Source organism: Eleutherodactylus coqui, chromosome 3, assembly GCF_035609145.1.
Source record: "Eleutherodactylus coqui strain aEleCoq1 chromosome 3, aEleCoq1.hap1, whole genome shotgun sequence".
Taxonomy (NCBI): Eukaryota; Metazoa; Chordata; class Amphibia; order Anura; family Eleutherodactylidae; genus Eleutherodactylus; species Eleutherodactylus coqui.
Window position 1 is genome coordinate 117,869,864 of NC_089839.1, and position 17,581 is coordinate 117,887,444.

The 17,581-nt window shown below is 45.1% G+C and overlaps 1 protein-coding gene across 1 annotated transcript in view; it reads right to left on the reverse strand.

Annotated features, from left to right (window-relative positions):
- PCNX2 (pecanex 2) overlaps nucleotides 1-17,581 on the reverse strand; it is a 397,565-nt gene that overhangs the window by 187,520 nt on the left and 192,464 nt on the right. Inside the window, exon 18 of the mRNA XM_066594873.1 lies at nucleotides 14,931-15,081. Within this exon, the coding sequence (XP_066450970.1) occupies nucleotides 14,931-15,081 (151 nt within the window). The remainder of the gene's footprint in view (nucleotides 1-14,930; nucleotides 15,082-17,581) is intronic.

The following is a 17,581-nucleotide window of genomic DNA, read 5'->3' on the forward strand; positions in this document are numbered from 1 at the left end:
AAGCATACTTATGCAGATCCAATCAACAGGAATTCACCATCAAAAGTAATTCACAAATTGTTGTTAGACCTGCAGACAAGGGAGGCTCTATTGTGATTCTTAACTCCTCTGATTACCAGAAGGAAGAACCTGCCTCTGCGGGGATGAACAAACATATAAAAATCTATGTCAGATTCTACAGCCAGATTTATTAAAAAGCTAGATCATCTAGCCAGATTTGGGTTAAAAAATGGTTTCCTAAATAAAAAAGAACATACTTTCATCCTGAATAAAAAAGCGCAATTAGCTGCATTTTACTACTTGCCAAAAGTGCATAAGTGTATGATTAACCTCCCAGGGAGACCGATCGTCTCGGGCATTGGGTGTTTAATAGAGATGAGCGAGCGTACTCGTCCGAGCTTGATGCTCGTTCGAGTATTAGGGTACTCGAGATGCTCGTTACTCGAGACGAGCACCACGCGGTGTTCGAGTCACTTCCATTTTCTTCCCAGAAAATGTATAGCGGCAGTACTGGTGAGGCAGGGACAGTGGTACAGGGAAAGAGATATACTGGCTATATAGGCAGTGGGCTTTTTCAAAAAAATTGGAAAAAAAAATCTTTGGGTTGCCTGTGACCGTGTTCAGTTTACTGTGTGTCTGCTGGGGGTAGTAGTTGCTCATTAATACCCAGCTAGGTGTTACTGCAGCCTTGCGCATCATTTTTTCTGGCTGCACTGTGCTTTCAATAACCACAGTCATCCTCCAACAGGGAAATCCATATACAGGCTATATAGGCAGTGGGCTTTTTCCCAAAAATTGGAAAAAAATACTATATTTGGGCTGCCTGTGACCGTCTTCAGTTTACTGCGTGTCTGCTGGGGGTAGTAGTCGCTCATTAATACCCAGCCTTGCGCATAATTTTTTTTGGCTGCACTGTGCTTTCAACAACCACAGTCATCCTCCAACAGGGAAATCCATATACAGGCTATATAGGCAGTGGGCTTTTTCCCAAAAATTGGAAAAAAATACTATATTTGGGCTGCCTGTGACCGTCTTCAGTTTACTGCGTGTCAGCTGGGGCTAGTAGTCGCTCATTATTACCCAGCTAAGACTTACAGCAGGCTTGCGCATAATTGTTTCCTGGCTCTGCTGTGTCCGTTACATGATCGCCGTCATCCCGCCAGAGGGAAAGAGTATACATATATACGCTGCATACGGTGTCTGTCTGTTTTTTCACCTCACCATTTTAAAAAATTGAAGCAAAATACTTAAGGCCTACCACTGGCCTTTGGCCACTTGACTGGTTCTGCCCTGTGAATTCCAGTAGCTCAGTCATACGCACCTAGGTCTCACTACAGGCTTGCGCATAATTGTTTCCTGGCTCTGCCGTGTCCGTTACATGATCGCCGTCATCCCGCCAGAGGGAAAGAGTATACATATATACGCTGCATACGGTGTCTGTCTGGTTTTTCACCTCACCATTTTAAAAAAATTGAAGCAAAATACTTAAGGTCTACCACTGGCCTTTGGCCACTTGACTGGTTCTGCGCTGTGAATTCCAGTAGCTCAGTCATACGCACCTAGGTCTCACTACAGGCTTGCGCATAATTGTTTCCTGGCTCTGCTGTGCGTTCCGTAAGCGAAGTCAGCCTCCAACCACAGGCCAATAAGCGGCACATTTAATTACAGCGTTCTGTTTCTGCTCTACTCGTAATACACCATGCTGAGGGGTAGGGGTAGGCCTAGAGGACGTTGACGCGGCCGAGGACGCGGAGGCCCAAGTCAGGGTGTGGGCACAGGCCGAGCTCCTGGTCCAGGTGTATCGCAGCCGACTGCTGCATGATTAGGAGAGAGGCAAGTTTCTGGGGTCCCCAGATTCATCTAACAATTAATGGGTCCACGCGGTAGACCTTTATTAGAAACTGAGCAGTGTGAGCAGGTCCTGTCGTGGATGGCAGAAAGTGCATCCAGCAATCTATCGACCACCCAGTCTTCTACGCCGTCCACAGCTGCAACTCTGAATCCTCTGGCTGCTGCTCCTCCTTCCTCCCAGCCTCCTTACTCCATGAAAATGACACATTCTGAGGAGCAGGCAGACTCCCAGGAACTGTTCTCGGGCCCCTGCCCAGAATGGGCAGCAATGGTTCCTCTCCCACTGGAGGAGTTTGTAGTGACCGATGCCCAACCTTTGGAAAGTTCCTGGGGTCCGGGGGATGAGGCTGGGGACTTCCGGCAACTGTCTCAAGAGCTTTCAGTAGGTGAGGAGGACGATGACGATAAGACACAGTTGTCTATCAGTAAGGTAGTAGTAAGGGCAGTAAGTCCGAGGGAGGAGCGCACAGAGGATTCGGAGGAACAGCAGCTGGACGATGAGGTGACTGACCCCACCTGGTTTGCTAAGCCTACTGAGGACAGGTCTTCAGAGGGGGAGGCAAGTGCAACAGCAGGGCAGGTTGGAAGAGGCAGTACGGTGGCCAGGGGTAGAGGCAGGGCCAGACCGAATAATCCACCAACTGTTTCCCAAAGCGCCCCCTCGCGCCATGCCACCCAGCAGAGGCCGAGGTGCTCAAAGGTGTGGCAGTTTTTCACTGAGAGTGCAGACGACTGACGAACTGTGGTGTGCAAGGTTTGTCGCGCCAAGATCAGCCGGGGAGCCACCACCACCAGCATGCGCAGGCATATGATGGCCAAGCACCCCACAAGGTGGGACGAAGGCCATTCACCGCCTCCGGTTTGCACCACTGCCTCTTCCCCTGTGCCCCAACCTGCCACTGAGATCCAACCCCCCTCTCAGGACACAGGCACGACCGTCTCCCGGCCTGCACCCACACCCTCACCTCCGCTGTCCTCGGCCCCATCCAGCAATGTCTCTCAGTGCAGCGTCCAGCCGTCGCTAGCGCAACTGTTTGAACGCAAGCGCAAGTATGACGCCACGCACCCGCACCCTTAAGCGTTAAACGTGCACATAGCCAAATTCATCAGCCTGGAGATGCTGCTGTATAGGCTTGTGGAAACGGAGGCTTTCAAAAACATGATGGCGGCGGCGGCCCCGCACTACTCAGTTCCCAGTCGCCACTACTTTTCCCGATGTGCCGTCCCAGCCCTGCACGACCACGTCTTCCGCAACATTGTACGCGCCCTCACCAACGCGGTTACTGGCAAGGTCCACTTAACAACGGACACGTGGACAAGCACAGGCGGGCAGGGCCACTATATCTCCCTGACGGCACATTGGGGGAATTTAGTGGAGGCTGGGACCGAGTCAGAGACTGGGACCGCTCACGTCCTACCCACCCCCAGAATTGCGGGCCCAAGCTCGGTGCTGGTATCTGCGGCGGTATATGCTTCCTCCACTAAACCACCCTCCTCCTCCTACGCAACCTCTGTCTCACAATCAAGATGTGTCAGCAGCAGCACGTCGCCAGCAGTTGGTGTCGCGTAGCGTGGCAGCACAGCGGTGGGCAAGCGTCAGCAGGCCGTGCTGAAACTACTCAGCTTAGGAGAGAAGAGGCACACGGCTTTCGCCGCTGAGCCTCCAACCGGGCATGGTCGTGTGTGACAACGGCCGTAACCTGGTGGCAGCTCTGCAGCTTGGCAGCCTCACGCACATGCCATGCCTGGCCCACATCTTTAATTTGGTGGTTCAGCGCTTTCTGAAAAGCTACCCACGCTTGTCAGACCTACTCGGAAAGGTGCGCCGGGTCAGCGCACATTTCCGCAAGTCCAACACGGATGCTGCCACCCTGCGGACCCTGCAACATCGGTTTAATCTGCCAGTGCACCGACTGCTGTGCGACGTGCCCACACGGTGGAACTCTACGCTCCACATGTTGGCCAGGCTCTATGAGCAGCGTAGAGCTATAGTGGAATACCAACTCCAACATGGGCGGCATAGTGGGAGTCAGCCTCCTCAATTCTTTACAGAAGAGTGGGCCTGGTTGGCAGACATCTGCCAGGTCCTTGGAAACTTTGAGGAGTCTACCCAGATGGTGAGCGGCGATGCTGCAATCATTAGCGTTACCATTCCTCTGCTATGCCTCTTGAGAAGTTCCCTGCAAAGCATAAAGGCAGACGCTTTGCGCTCGGAAACAGAGGTGGGGGAAGACAGTATGTCGCTGGATAGTCAGAGCACCCTCATGTCTATATCTCAGAGCGTTTTGGAGGAGGAGGGGGGGAAGAGCATGAGGAGGAGGGGGAAGAGACAGCTTGGCCCACTGCTGAAGGTACCCATGCTGCTTGCCTGTCATCCTTTCAGCGTGTATGGCCTGAGGAGGAGGAGGAGGATCCTGAAAGTGATCTTCCTAGTGAGGACAGCCATGTGTTGCGTACAGGTACCCTGGCACACATGGCTGACTTCATGTTAGGATGCCTTTCTCGTGACCCTCGCGTTACACGCATTCTGGCCACTACGGATTACTGGGTGTACACACTGCTCGACCCACGGTATAAGGAAAACCTTTCCACTCTCATACCCGAAGAGGAAAGGGGTTCGAGAGTGATGCTATTCCACAGGACCCTGGTGGACAATCTGATGGTAAAATTCCTATCCGACAGCGCTAGTGGCAGAAGGCGCAGTTCCGAGGGCCAGGTAGCAGGGGAGGCGCGGAGATCAGGCAGCATGTAAAGCTCAGGCAAGGGAATACTCTCCAAGGCCTTTGCCAGCTTTATGGCTCCCCAGCAAGACTGTGTCACCACTCCCCAGTCAAGGCTGAGTCGGCGGGAGCACTGTAAAAGGATGGTGAGGGAGTATGTAGCCGATCGCACGACCGTTCTCCGTGACGCCTCTGCTCCGTACAACTACTGGGTGTCGAAGCTGGACACGTGGCCTGAACTCGCGCTGTATGCCCTGGAGGTGCTTGCTTGCCCTGCGGCTAGCATCTTGTCAGGGAGGGTGTTTAGTGCGGCTGGGGGAATCATCACGGATAAGCGTACCCGCCTGTCAACCGACAGTGCCGACAGGCTTACACTCATAAAGATGAACAAAGCCTGGATTTCCCCAGACTTCTCTTCTCCACCAGCGGACAGCAGCGGTACCTAAACAATACGTAGGCTGCACCTGCAGATGGAAGCATCGTCCTCTATCACCATAAAAAACGGGGACCTTTTAGCTTCATCAATCTGTGTATTATATTCATCCTCCTCCTCCTGCTCCTCCTCCTGAAACCTCACGTAATCACGCCGAACGGGCAAGTTTTCTTAGGCCCACAAGGCTCAGTCATATTACTTTTGTAAACAATGTTTATACGTTTCAATTCTCATTAAAGCGTTGAAACTTGCACCTGAACCAATTTTTATTTTAACTCGGCTGCCTCCAGGCCTAGTTACAAATTAAGCCACAGTAACCAAAGCGATTAATGGGTTTCACCTGCCCTCTTGGTTGGGCATGGGCAATTTTTCTGAGGTACATTAGTACTGTTGGTACACCAATTTTTTGGGCCCTCGCCTACAGTGTAATCCTAGTCATTTTTATGGGCTTCGCCTGCACTCATGGTACAGCAAGGTAACTGGGGCCTTGTCTATACTGCAACTACTGAAATGTGAAAGAGACTGTTATCTCCCTAAACTGCTGCAACGGGAATGTTACTGTGGCCTGTCTTGACTGCTACTACTACTGAAATGGAACTAATACTGTGCTCCCCCTACACTGCTGCTTCGAAATTGTTACTGGGGCCTGTCTTGACTGCTACTATTACTGAAATGGAACTAAGACTGTGCTCCCTCTATACTGCTGCTAGTGATATGTTACTGGGGCCTGTCTAGACTGCTACTACTACTGAAATGGAACTAATACTGTGCTCCCCCTATACTGCTGCTTTGGAATTGTTACTGGGGCCTGTCTAGACTGCTACTACTACTGAAATGGAACTAATACTGTGCTCCCCCTATACTGCTGCTAGTGATATGTTACTGGGGCCTGTCTAGACTGCTACTACTACTGAAATGGAACTAATACTGTGCTCCCCCTATACTTCTGCTAGTGATATGTTACTGGGGCCTGTCTAGACTGCTACTACTACTGAAATGGAACTAATACTGTGCTCCCCCTATAATGCTGCTAGTGATATGTTACTGGGGCCTGTCTTGACTGCTACTATTACTGAAATGGCGGTTGGGCAGCATGTTACCCAGGAGAAGTGGCAGCGGAGTGTCATGCAGGCAGTGATTGTGCTTTGTTGGAGGTAGTGTGGTGCTTAGCTAAGGTATGCCTTGCTAATGAGGGTTTTTCAGAAGTAAAAATTGTTGGGGGGGGGGCCCACTCTTGCCGCTATTGTGGCTTAATAGTGGGACCTGGGAACTTGAGATGCAGCCCAAAATGTAGCCCCTCGCCTGCCCTATCCGTTTCTGTGTTGTTCCCATCACTTTCTTGAATTTCCCAGATTTTCACAAATGAAAACCTTAGCGGAGCATAGGTCCCATACAAAAATGCTCGGGTCGCCCATTGACTTCAATGGGGTTCGTTACTCGAAACGAACCCTCGAGCATCGCGGGAAGTTTGACTCGAGTAACGAGCACCCGAGCATTTTGGTGCTCGCTCATCTCTAGTAACCAGCAATCCCCGGATGATTTTCTCACCAATATTGAGATAAATGATTTCCCTCTCAAATTTATCTCGGTTTGCAGTAAAACCAGTGTTAATTTTTTGGATATCACAATTTATGTGGATGCATTGAACAAAAATTACTCTGAAAAAGCTTTAGAAAAGACACTGCCTCTAATAGCTCCATCCCACTGAATAGCTTCCACCTCCGCAGTTGGCTTTTGAACATTCCCAAAAGCCAATTTATTAAAGCTCAAAGGAATTGCTCTAACACTGGTGACTATCTGAAGGAGGCTTCTTGGTTAGTGGACACCTTTACAATTAGTGGACACGATAGGCATGAGCTCAACCAGATGAAATCAAAGATTAAGCCGATGTACAGAACAAACCTGTTCCGTCCTAAGGAGAAAAATAGAAAAACACCTGTAGAGATGAGAATCCCCCTTGTCACTCAATTTAATGCCCAGACTAATTGTTTTAAAAGAATTGTCAACAAACACTGGACACTCCTTTTTAAGGATAAGCTAATTGGTCCTTTGCTACAGAATAAACTTGGTTCATTTTTACAAACGCAAAAAATATCGGTAACATGGTGGCTGCATCTATGCCAAAGTTTGAACAGATTAATAGGAGGGACACCATTAGTAAAGGAGGCTTTACACCATGCAGGAATTGCGATGTGTGTGGGAAATTACGCATTAGACAATGCCCATCTATGGTATGTTTTTTGAACTCTGATAACACACGTTTATCTATATATATAAAATTGAATGTTTGTCTGCGTGTCTGTCTGCGTGTCTGTCTGTCTGTCCTTTATGCGCTACTACACCATTCATTCGATCGCCATGAAACTTTGGGAAGTTGTTGAGTATAATCCTGGGAAGATTATAGGCATAGTACAACTATCCCATGATAAATGGCGCGCGTGCGAGTGTCGACAGTTACACCCCCCCCCCCCCCACGTAGATCGTTCGTTTTCCATCATTGCCACCAATTCTCTCACTTCCTGATGTCGTAGAAACATGAAATTTGGCATGAGCATTGATTATAGGAAAAGTTAATGGGTCCCAACTTGATTATTCAATTCTAAGTGCAAAAGAATTAGCGTCCAAATTTTACGTACGGAATCTAATTCTCTCACTTTCCAATGTCATAGAAACTTGAAATTTGGCACGAGCATTGATTATGCCATAAATAGTAAAAGCTAATGGGTCCCAATTCGACTGTTCAATTCTAGCGCAAAAGAATTAGCGTCCAAATTTTACGTACAGAATCTAATTCTGCGGAATAAGTTGGCGCTATACAAATAAAGATTATTATTATTATTATTATTATAATTCTCTCACTTCCCAATGTCATAGAAACTTGAAATTTGGCACAAGCATTGATTATGTCATAAATAGGAAAACTTAATGGGTTCCAACTCGATTATTCAATTCTAAGTGTCAAAGAATTAGCGTCCGAATTTTACGTACGGAATCTAATTCTCTCACTTTGCAATATCATAGAAATTTGAAATTTGGCACGAGCATTGATTATGTCAGAAATAGGAAAAGTTAATAGGTCCCAACTCGATTATTCAATTCTAAGCACAAAAGAATTAGCGTCCAAATTTTACGTACGGAATCTAATTCTCTCACTTCCCGAAGTAATTTGGCACGAGCATTGATTATCTCATAAATAGGAAAAGGTAATTGGTCCCAACTCGATTATTCAATTCTAAGTGCAAAAGAATTAGCGTCTAAATTTTACGTACGGAATCTAATTCTCTCACTTCCCAATGTAATAGAAACTTGAAATTTGGCACGAGCACTGATTATGTCATAAATAGGAAAAGCTAATGGGTCCCAACTTGATTATTCAATTCTAAGCGCCAAAGAATTAGCGTCCAAATTTTACGTACAGAATCTAATTTTCTCACTTCCCGATGTCATAGAAACATGAAATTTGGCATGAGCATTGATTATGTCATAAATAGGAAAAGTTAATGGGTCCCAACTCGATTATTTAATTCTAAGCGCTAAAGAATTAGCGTCCAAATTTTACATACGGAATCTAATTTTCTCACTTCCCGATGTAATTTGGCACGAGCATTGATTATGTCATAAATAGGAAAAGTTAATGGGTCCCAAATCGATTATTTAATTTTAAGCGTAAAAGAATTAGCGTCCAAATTTTACATACGGAATCTAATTCTCTCACTTCCCAATGTCATAGAAACGTGAAATTCGTCACGAGCATTGATTATGTTATAAACAGGAAAAGCTAATGGGTCCCAACTCGATTATTTAATTCTAAGCGCCAAAGAATTAGCGTCCAAATTTTACGTACGGAATCTAATTTTCTCACTTCCCGATGTCATAGAAACATAAAATTTGACACGAGCATTGATTATGTCATAAATAGGAAAAGTTAATGGGTCCCAACTCGATTATTCAATTCTAAGCGCAAAACAATTAGCGTCCAAATTTTACGTACGGAATCTAATTCACTCACTTCCTGATGTCATCTATATATATATATAAATGAATGTATGTCTGTCTGTCTTTTATGCATTACTACACCATTCATCTAATCGCCATGAAACTTTAGGAAGTTGTTCAGTACACTCCTGGGAAGATTACTGGCATAGTACATCTATCCATCGATAGGTGGCGCGCGTGCGAGCATCGTCGACAGTTATGCCCCCCAGACAAAGATCGTTTGATTTCCATCTCAAGCATGAAAGCAAAAGGCATTACGAGCAAGCGTGTTCAACTACAAAATGATGCATCCGCCAAACGTTTCGCTTGACAATTGCTGGATATTGAGAATGCTGAGGTAAAATGAAAGCTGTGATGTGATTGGTTGCTATTTCTTATACTACTGAGGTTACATGAAAGCTGTGCTGCGATTCGTTGCTATATATTATACCACTGAGGTAACATGAAAGCTGCGCTGTGATTGGTTGTTATATATTATACCGCTGAGGTAACTTGAAAGCTGCGCTGTGATTGGTTGTTATCTAGATATATAAAAACGAATGTATGTATCTGTCTTCGCAGCAACGCGCGACGGGTAAGCTAGTTCCAAATAAAACATCCTTTAACCCCTTAGTGACCAAGCCTGTTTGCGCCTTAATGACCAGGCCAAATTTTGCAAATCTGACACGTGTCACTTTAGCATGGAAAAACACCAGAAAGGTTTTGCATATCCAAGTGATTCTGACATTGTTTTTTCGCCACATGTTGTACTTCATTTAGGTGGAAAAAAAAGACCGATAGAATTTCTGTTTATTTATTAAAAGCGCCAAAATTGGGAAAATTTTGAAAAAATCGTCATTTTTTCACATTTCCAACTGCAATATCTCAAATATGTGCAAACGTAATATAGAAATTTTTGCTAAGATTTATATTTCCATCCGTTTACTTTATTTTGGGTGCACATTAGAAAAACTTTCGTTTTTTTTTAACCATTTAGGAGACGTACAAATGTAACATTACTTTTCAGCATTTTGAGGAACACTTTGTTTTCCTACACCAATCCAAGATTGGAAAGGCTCATAGGAGTCAAAATGATAGATACCCCCACAAGTGACCCCAATTTAAAAACTACACCCTTTAACGTATTCACTGAGGGTTGTCATGAGTATTTTAACCCCACAGTTTTTTTTTCAGGAATCAATGCAATTTAGAAGAGAAAAACTAAAATTTCATATTTTTGCAAATATGTCATTTTAAAGACAGGACTTTTTTCTATAGTAAACATGAAAATTAGGATTTGCACCCCAGAATTGATACCCCTGTTTGTCCCGTGCTCAGAAACATACCCATTGTGGCCCTAATCTTACGTCTGGATGCACAATGGGGCCCAAAATGAAAGGAGCAACCGGTGGCTTTCGGAACAGAAATTTTGCTTGAAGGAGATTTAGGCCCTATTGCACACTTGTAGAGCCATTGAGTGACTAAAACGATGGAGAACGCCCACAAGTGACCCCATTTTGAAAAGTAGACCCCTTAACGAATTTATCTAGGGGTACGATGACTTTTTTGACTTCACAGTTTTTGAATGAATCTAAGCCAAGCCGAAGGAAAAAAATTACGATTTTCATTTTTTTGGTAATTCTGTCATTTTAAAAGCAGTTTTTTTGTACAGCACATATATGAATGAAGACTTGCACCCCAAAATGGATACCCCTGTTTCTCCCGTGCTCAGAAACATACCCATTGTGACCCTAATCGTATGTCTGGATGCACAATGGGGCCCAAAATGAAAGGAGCAACCCGTGGCTTTCGGAAAAGAAATTTTGCTTGAAGGAGATTTAGTCCCCATTGCCCACTTGTAGAGCCCTTGAGTGACCAAAACGATGGAGAACATCCACAAGTGACCCCATTTTGAAAAGTAGACCCCTTAACGAATTTATCTAGGGGTACGATGACTTTTTTGACTTCACAGTTTTTGAATGAATCTAAGCCAAGCCGAAGGAAAAAAAATACGATTTTCATTTTTTTGGTAATTCTGTCATTTCAAAAGCAGTTTTTTTTGTACCGTACATATATGAATGAAAACTTGCACCCCAAAATGGATACCCCTGTTTGTCCTGTGCTCAGAAACATACCCATTGTGGCCCTAGTATTATGTCTATATGCACAATGGGGCCCAAAATCAAAGGAGCAACCGGTGGCTTTCGGAACAGAAATTTAGCTTGAAGGAGATTTAGTCCCCATTGCCCACTTGTAGAGCCATTGAGTGACCAAAACGATGGCGAACCCCCACAAGTGACTCCATTTTGAAAAGTAGACCCCCTAACGAATTTATCTAGGGGTATGATGACTTTTTTGACTTCACAGTTTTTGTATGAATCTAAGCCAAGCAGAAGGAAAAAAATTATGATTTTCATTTTTTTTGCAATTGTGTCAATTTAAAAATAGTTTTTTTTGGACAGTGTACATAGGAATGAAGACCTTCACCCCAAAATGGATACCCCCATTTGTCCCGTGTTCAGAAACATACCCATTGTGGCCCTAATCTACTTACAGGACACATGGCTAGGCCCATAATGGAGGGAATGCTCGCTGGATTTCAGGGCAGAACTGAATAAATTCCAGGCCCCATTGCCCACTTATACAGAAAAAAAATTGACTTCCTAAAAATAATCCCTCCCCATCCCCCCCCCCACCATCCCCATTTTTTTGGCATTCCCTAAATATTAGATAAAGGTAATAATATAAACTGCGTTTTATGTCCGAAGACAGGGATAATTACGGAGGCTGGTTGAGATGGGTACATGGGGCAAGAAAACCGGGTATCCCCCCCCCCCTCCTCTCATGTATTTTGGGGGGTATTTCGTAACCTCAGCGGCGGGTATCGGGTGTAAAAAGTGGCGCTCTGTGAGGCTTTGTAATTTTGCTGCGGTGCAGCGGTCTCACAGAGAAGGCGCTCAACAAGCTGCTCCTGGAACTGCAGGAAGGCGAACGTTCCAGGGGCTTCTTGTAAATTACGGATTACAGGTAGCGGTCTGAATAATGCCGGGCTCACGTAGCCGTAGGTGGAATCTGCTTGCGGAGGCCCGCAGCGGATCCCAGCTGTGAGCCGGCCGTGAACCTGCGTAAGGCCGCATAATGTACTGCGCATAACACCCTACTTACACAGGTGGTTTTTTGTTTATATTTCCCGTGCCGTCGCTTAGAGATGATCCGGTACCCGCAGCCCGTACACAATGTGTTTGCATATGGGCTGCGGGTATATCCGCGGTCATAGAGCACAATGGGCTCTAGATCGCGGATATCCACGGTAAAATATAGCATGCCGTGTTCTGTTTCTGCGAGTGGATTCCGTAATTCCGACCCACTAATTGGGGGGAATTGTGTAATCCAATGCATGCGATTGATCCATGGATTACCGCTGATCAAGCGCATGCAGAACCCGTAATTCCTCTCTGGTCATGTGTGACCGGCCCAATGTTAGTTCGCTACTTTATCACGTGACCGGGGACCGCTCAGCGAGGCCACCGGTCACTGCTCCAAGCACTCCGCGACCGCTGGTTGCTTGGAGCAAGGAGATTTAAAATTTCCTGGGCTCCCCGGCTCCTGTGAATGTGTCCAGCATTTTGCCGGCGGGCGCATGCGCAGAAGCCGGAAGGGTCCATGGAGGATAATCGCATCTGGATTCAAATGCGGAAGCCTCCGAGAAGATGTTTCATCTCCCCCCACCGATCGCATCGGTGAGGGGAGATGAAACTGCCACTTTTTAAAGAACTTTTACGTGATCGCCATTATGCATTGGATAACGGCGATCACGTGACCAGTAACCGCATACCACGGCTCCCCGTGACATCTCCAGGCTCTTGGCTACCTTCGGTAGCCAGTAGCAGGGAGATTTTACATTTCTTGGGCAATCTTTCACTTTTGCGCATGCGTCCGCCATCATGCTGACGGGCGCATGCGCCGAAGCTGGGGTAAGATCCGGGGATGAACATCCCATCAGGGAACAAATCCAGGACCTTGGGTACGTAATTTCATCCCCCTTACGAATATGATAAGGGGGGATGAAAGTATCCAATTGCATAGCGCCGATCGCAATGCCGGGGGGGGCGTCCGTACAGCCCGGGATGACAGCTCCATGCTGTGAGCTACCTGCGGACACCGACAGCATGGAGCTGTCACGTCCACAGCCCGAGGGGCTTTATTCTCTGCAGGACACATGTTTTTACGTCCTCAGAGAATAAAGCCCACTTCGGGAGGACGTAAAAACACTATGGGCTGGTCGTTAAGGGGTTAAATTGCAATACGGCTGGGGTTATATATCTTCAGATTTGCCCCTGTAATAAAATGCATTTCGGTAGAACTAAACGCCCATTTAAAATCAGGATTAACGAATAGCTTACCAATATTGTAAAAGGCTTTAAAGGTTATCCGCTTTCCAAACATTTTGCCGAAAAACATAATAACAACGCCCTAGGCACCAAATGTTTTGCTATTGACAAAATATTTTCGCATTTAAGAGCTGGAAACTACATCCACCAGATGTCTCGGGTTGAAAGCAAATAGATTTTTGATCTCGATACAGTAGCCCCTAAAGCTTGAGCCAGGGAGTTGAATTATTTGCTTAATAAGCTAAATTATACTTGAAAAAACAGAAATAACTATTCTCATTACGTATATTTTAACCACCCACTAATTCGGAAGATGCATTAACTTTCCAACTTTTCATATGCATTAACTTTTTAATATGGTTTAATATGGATCAATTATTAAGCATTTATTAACGTTTTAATTAAACATTTATTGCATTTTGCAGTCATTTATAGGGATTTTTGTGTGTGTGAGCTCGTCTGCAGCACACACACACTTTTTATATCATGAGTTGGCATTTGTCAGTTTTTTCTTTCTTGCAACATCCCCTCTCCTCTGGTGTCTATGCAATAGAGATTAATTGCTGCAGCAGAGTATTTTGGCAGTTTTTTCTCCCTAAAGGGGTGTTTCCCTTTGAGTAACTACTGTATGGGTGAGTCCCAACACATGCCCACTGCCGTGATGTACTCCGCCAGCGGAATATCGCAGCAGAGTCCGCCACGGCGCCCCAAAAAACCCCCATACTCACCACTCCATATCCACTGTACGTGTCCTGCCCGGAGGGCTGGCGCACATGCGCAGTACAGCGCATGGCGCACTGGCAGTGCCGGATGACATGGCCGGCGGTGGGCAGGGACGTGTATTCACGTGTGACAGCCGGCTTCCATTGACTACAATGGAAGCTAGCCACGCGTATTCCCGTGGCAAATAGAACATGCCGCGTTTTCTTTCACCCTGCGGAATTCCGCAGCATGAACATTGAGCTATTAGGTTCAATAGAACCTTATAGCCGCGGGAGAACACCTCAGATTTCCGCCATGTAAAACGCAGCAGAAATCCATCCATGGGCATTAGCCTGAAGAGACCAGCGTTTATGTCTTGATATGCATAAGAGGTTTTTGGGCTTTTATAGCTTCCCTAGTGAGGCTAGGTGACGTCACGCCCAGCCCGCAGTATCTGTGTATGCAGCCACTTCCGGCTGGAGTGGCTGCGGCTCACAAGTGTGCTCTGTCTTTTATCTACTGCTGGTTACTCCCTTTTGCTCCCGTTCTTCACCTGCTGCTGCTGGGTGAGTGCTTTTTACATTTATATATTGATGTTTTGTTCTTTTACTGACACTTTTTTCTTGTATTTTTTTAACATTGGTATATTGTCTTTCTGTACTCCATTCTGTTGCATTCTATATGCCATTTTTTCCTGGTTATACTAACATAGGCACATTTATCAAGTTTAGCGCACAGTTTGTACATTATCGCTTTTGCAACTTGGCAAAACATTTTTAACACAAATAAGTCATCCTTACTATACTAAGTCATCAGAGGAATTCTTGGGAGTGTGGCTTAAAGATCTAAAGTACTAACCAGTGATTTCTCTCTGTCTGTATTCTTTGTTTTGAAGCAGTGGTTGTGCAATCCATAGCCATGGGTGATGTTTTCGTAACTGTGGTATTATGTAGTGTGCCAAGAAACCCACGGTCAATGCCACAACAAGCAACACAGTACTGAGAATTGGCTATATGGAAAAAAATAGTATAATTATCAGAATTGTTTTCATTATACAGATAGTGCCCTACTTACAAACAGGCCAAACAAATGCTTGTATGAAGGCCGAACAAATGCTTGTATGAAGAGGGCTCGCAGGTGGATCCCGCTCCATACAACGTCCGGTGCAGGCTGTTTCTTACAGCTGACACCTGTCCGCAGCAGCTCCAACAAGCCGCGCCGCTCATCAGTGCTGTTAACCCCTTAAAATGCCACTGTCAGAATTGATGGCATTTAAAGCGTTAACAGTTCCGATAAGCGGCGTGGCTTGTCGGAGCCGCTATGGCCAGATGTCAACTGTAAGAAACAGCCCGCACCTGACATTCGTCGGTCCCGTATTGCCTCCCCCGATAAGACCATGGGATGCCATGTGGTTGCCACGGCAGCCGTGGGCCTTCTGAAAGATAGAATGCCTGTCTGATCACTGCACAGTACCATGTAATGCTACAGCATTACATGATACTGCAAGACAGGCTTGTTCGTATCTAGCAAAGTTCGTAACTCGAACGTACGCAAGTAGGAGAGTATCTGAACTTTGTAATATAAAAAATACACAGGCATTTGAAAATATATACATTTGTACATTTCCTCACAACTTCATCCATAAACAGTCTTCATCTATTGTTTTTTTCGTCATTCACCATCTCTTCCATCTAAGTAAACTAATAACACCAAGACAGTTGTACCGTTCATGTGTCTTATTGAGCACATTGAGTAAACCTCCACAGTGCTGGGACAAAGTAAATGACTCTGTGTTAATAACTTCTTTAAAAGTGAATTGACAAAGGGTGTTTAATTAAGGAGATGAGATTTGAAGTGTGGGTTTCACATGTGCTTTTCCCATTAAATGAAGGCAAACACAGCTAGGTTACTGAAAATTCTGTTGTTCTTTTGAAAAAAAAAAGGTTACTGTGAACCATGCCTTTAGGCCCAATACTCACAAAAGAATACCAGAACATTAAAAAAGCTACAAAAGCACATTATCTACAGAGAAAATTCAGTACTATTGTTACTCTCCCTAGAAGATGGCATCCCATTCAGATCATTCTAAAAATACAAAGGGTAATTCTAAAAGAGGTGGTAAAGAACACAAGGGTAACAGCAGAATGCCTACAGAAGATTCTGCAAACTGCAAAAATCTATTTTAGGTGTCTATTATTATAAAATCACTGATCAAGAATGGTGTTCATGGAAGGACACCAAAAAGAAAGGCCATGCTGTGCAAAGAAAACATCATCTCAGGTTTGCCTGAGACTACCCCGGATGTTCGACAGTGTTTCTTGGAAAATGTTCTATGAATAGAGGAGACAAATGTAGAAACTTTTAGTGCAAGTCCACAACAATATGTTTGAAGGAAAAACAAACACTCTACAACAAGAGTTTTAGTCCAACTTGATGCTGTCTTGCTGCCTCATGGCCGGGACTCCCTACAATCATTGAGGAGACCATGAATTCTAAGATGCATAAAATATATTACAGGAGAATGTAAGAGGCAGCAGTTCTTGACTTCAAGTTGAACAGACATTGAATGATGGAACAAGACAGCAATCTCAGGCACAGAAGTACGCTAAATCAACTCAGAGTCATGACCCTAACCCCATTGAGCCGCTATGGCATGATATGTAGAGGGCTGTATGTGTAAAGGATCCCAGAAATATTAATGAATTGAAATGCATTTGCAGGGAAGAATGCTCCACACTTTTTCCTCAGTACTATGCAAATCTTTTGCCTCTACAGAAAACATTTGATTGAGGTGACTGATGCTAACAGGAGCTCTACAGGTTATTAAATTTAACAGTTCACTTAAGGTACCTTTATGGGCCGATAGTCACCTACATAATCACTCAAACGACGGATTACAGGCAACTATCGGCCCATTTACATACGGCCCCCAATAAGGCACTAAGCAAAAAGTTGCTCAGTAGCCGCTAGTTATTCTGTTTCAGCTGACTGAAACGGAACTACTATTGAACGACTTCTCGCTCAGTGTAAACAGGAGCCGCTCAATATTTGAACAGCTTCTATTTACTATGAATGGAAGTGGGCAGCCGGAAGAGATCTCTGGCCAGCTCCACCTCGATTTAGAGTAAGACTTTCATTCCTCTGTAAAAGCACAGCAGTGATAGTCGCTGGGGCGGCTGTCTGGCGCTTATGAGTCTGACTTTTGCTCCCTGTATTGTATTCTTACTCTATCTGCTCATTAAAATACATGAGCGGTACAACTTTCTGTGTGTGATTAGTTTATTTATATTGTGTTTGTCTATAATTGTGACTTTTATAACAATCAGACTCCATTTTATTGCAGACATCCAGATAATTCCAAAGGGTTCACTTACTTTTTCTTTCAAATGTACGTTCTAAACATTATATATTCTAATGCTATGTTAGAAACTTTAGCTGAGTCCACTTGAATAGGACTAAACCTGCAGTATTCACAGAGGCTCTGGCAAACCACTCATTAGCAGGAAGTG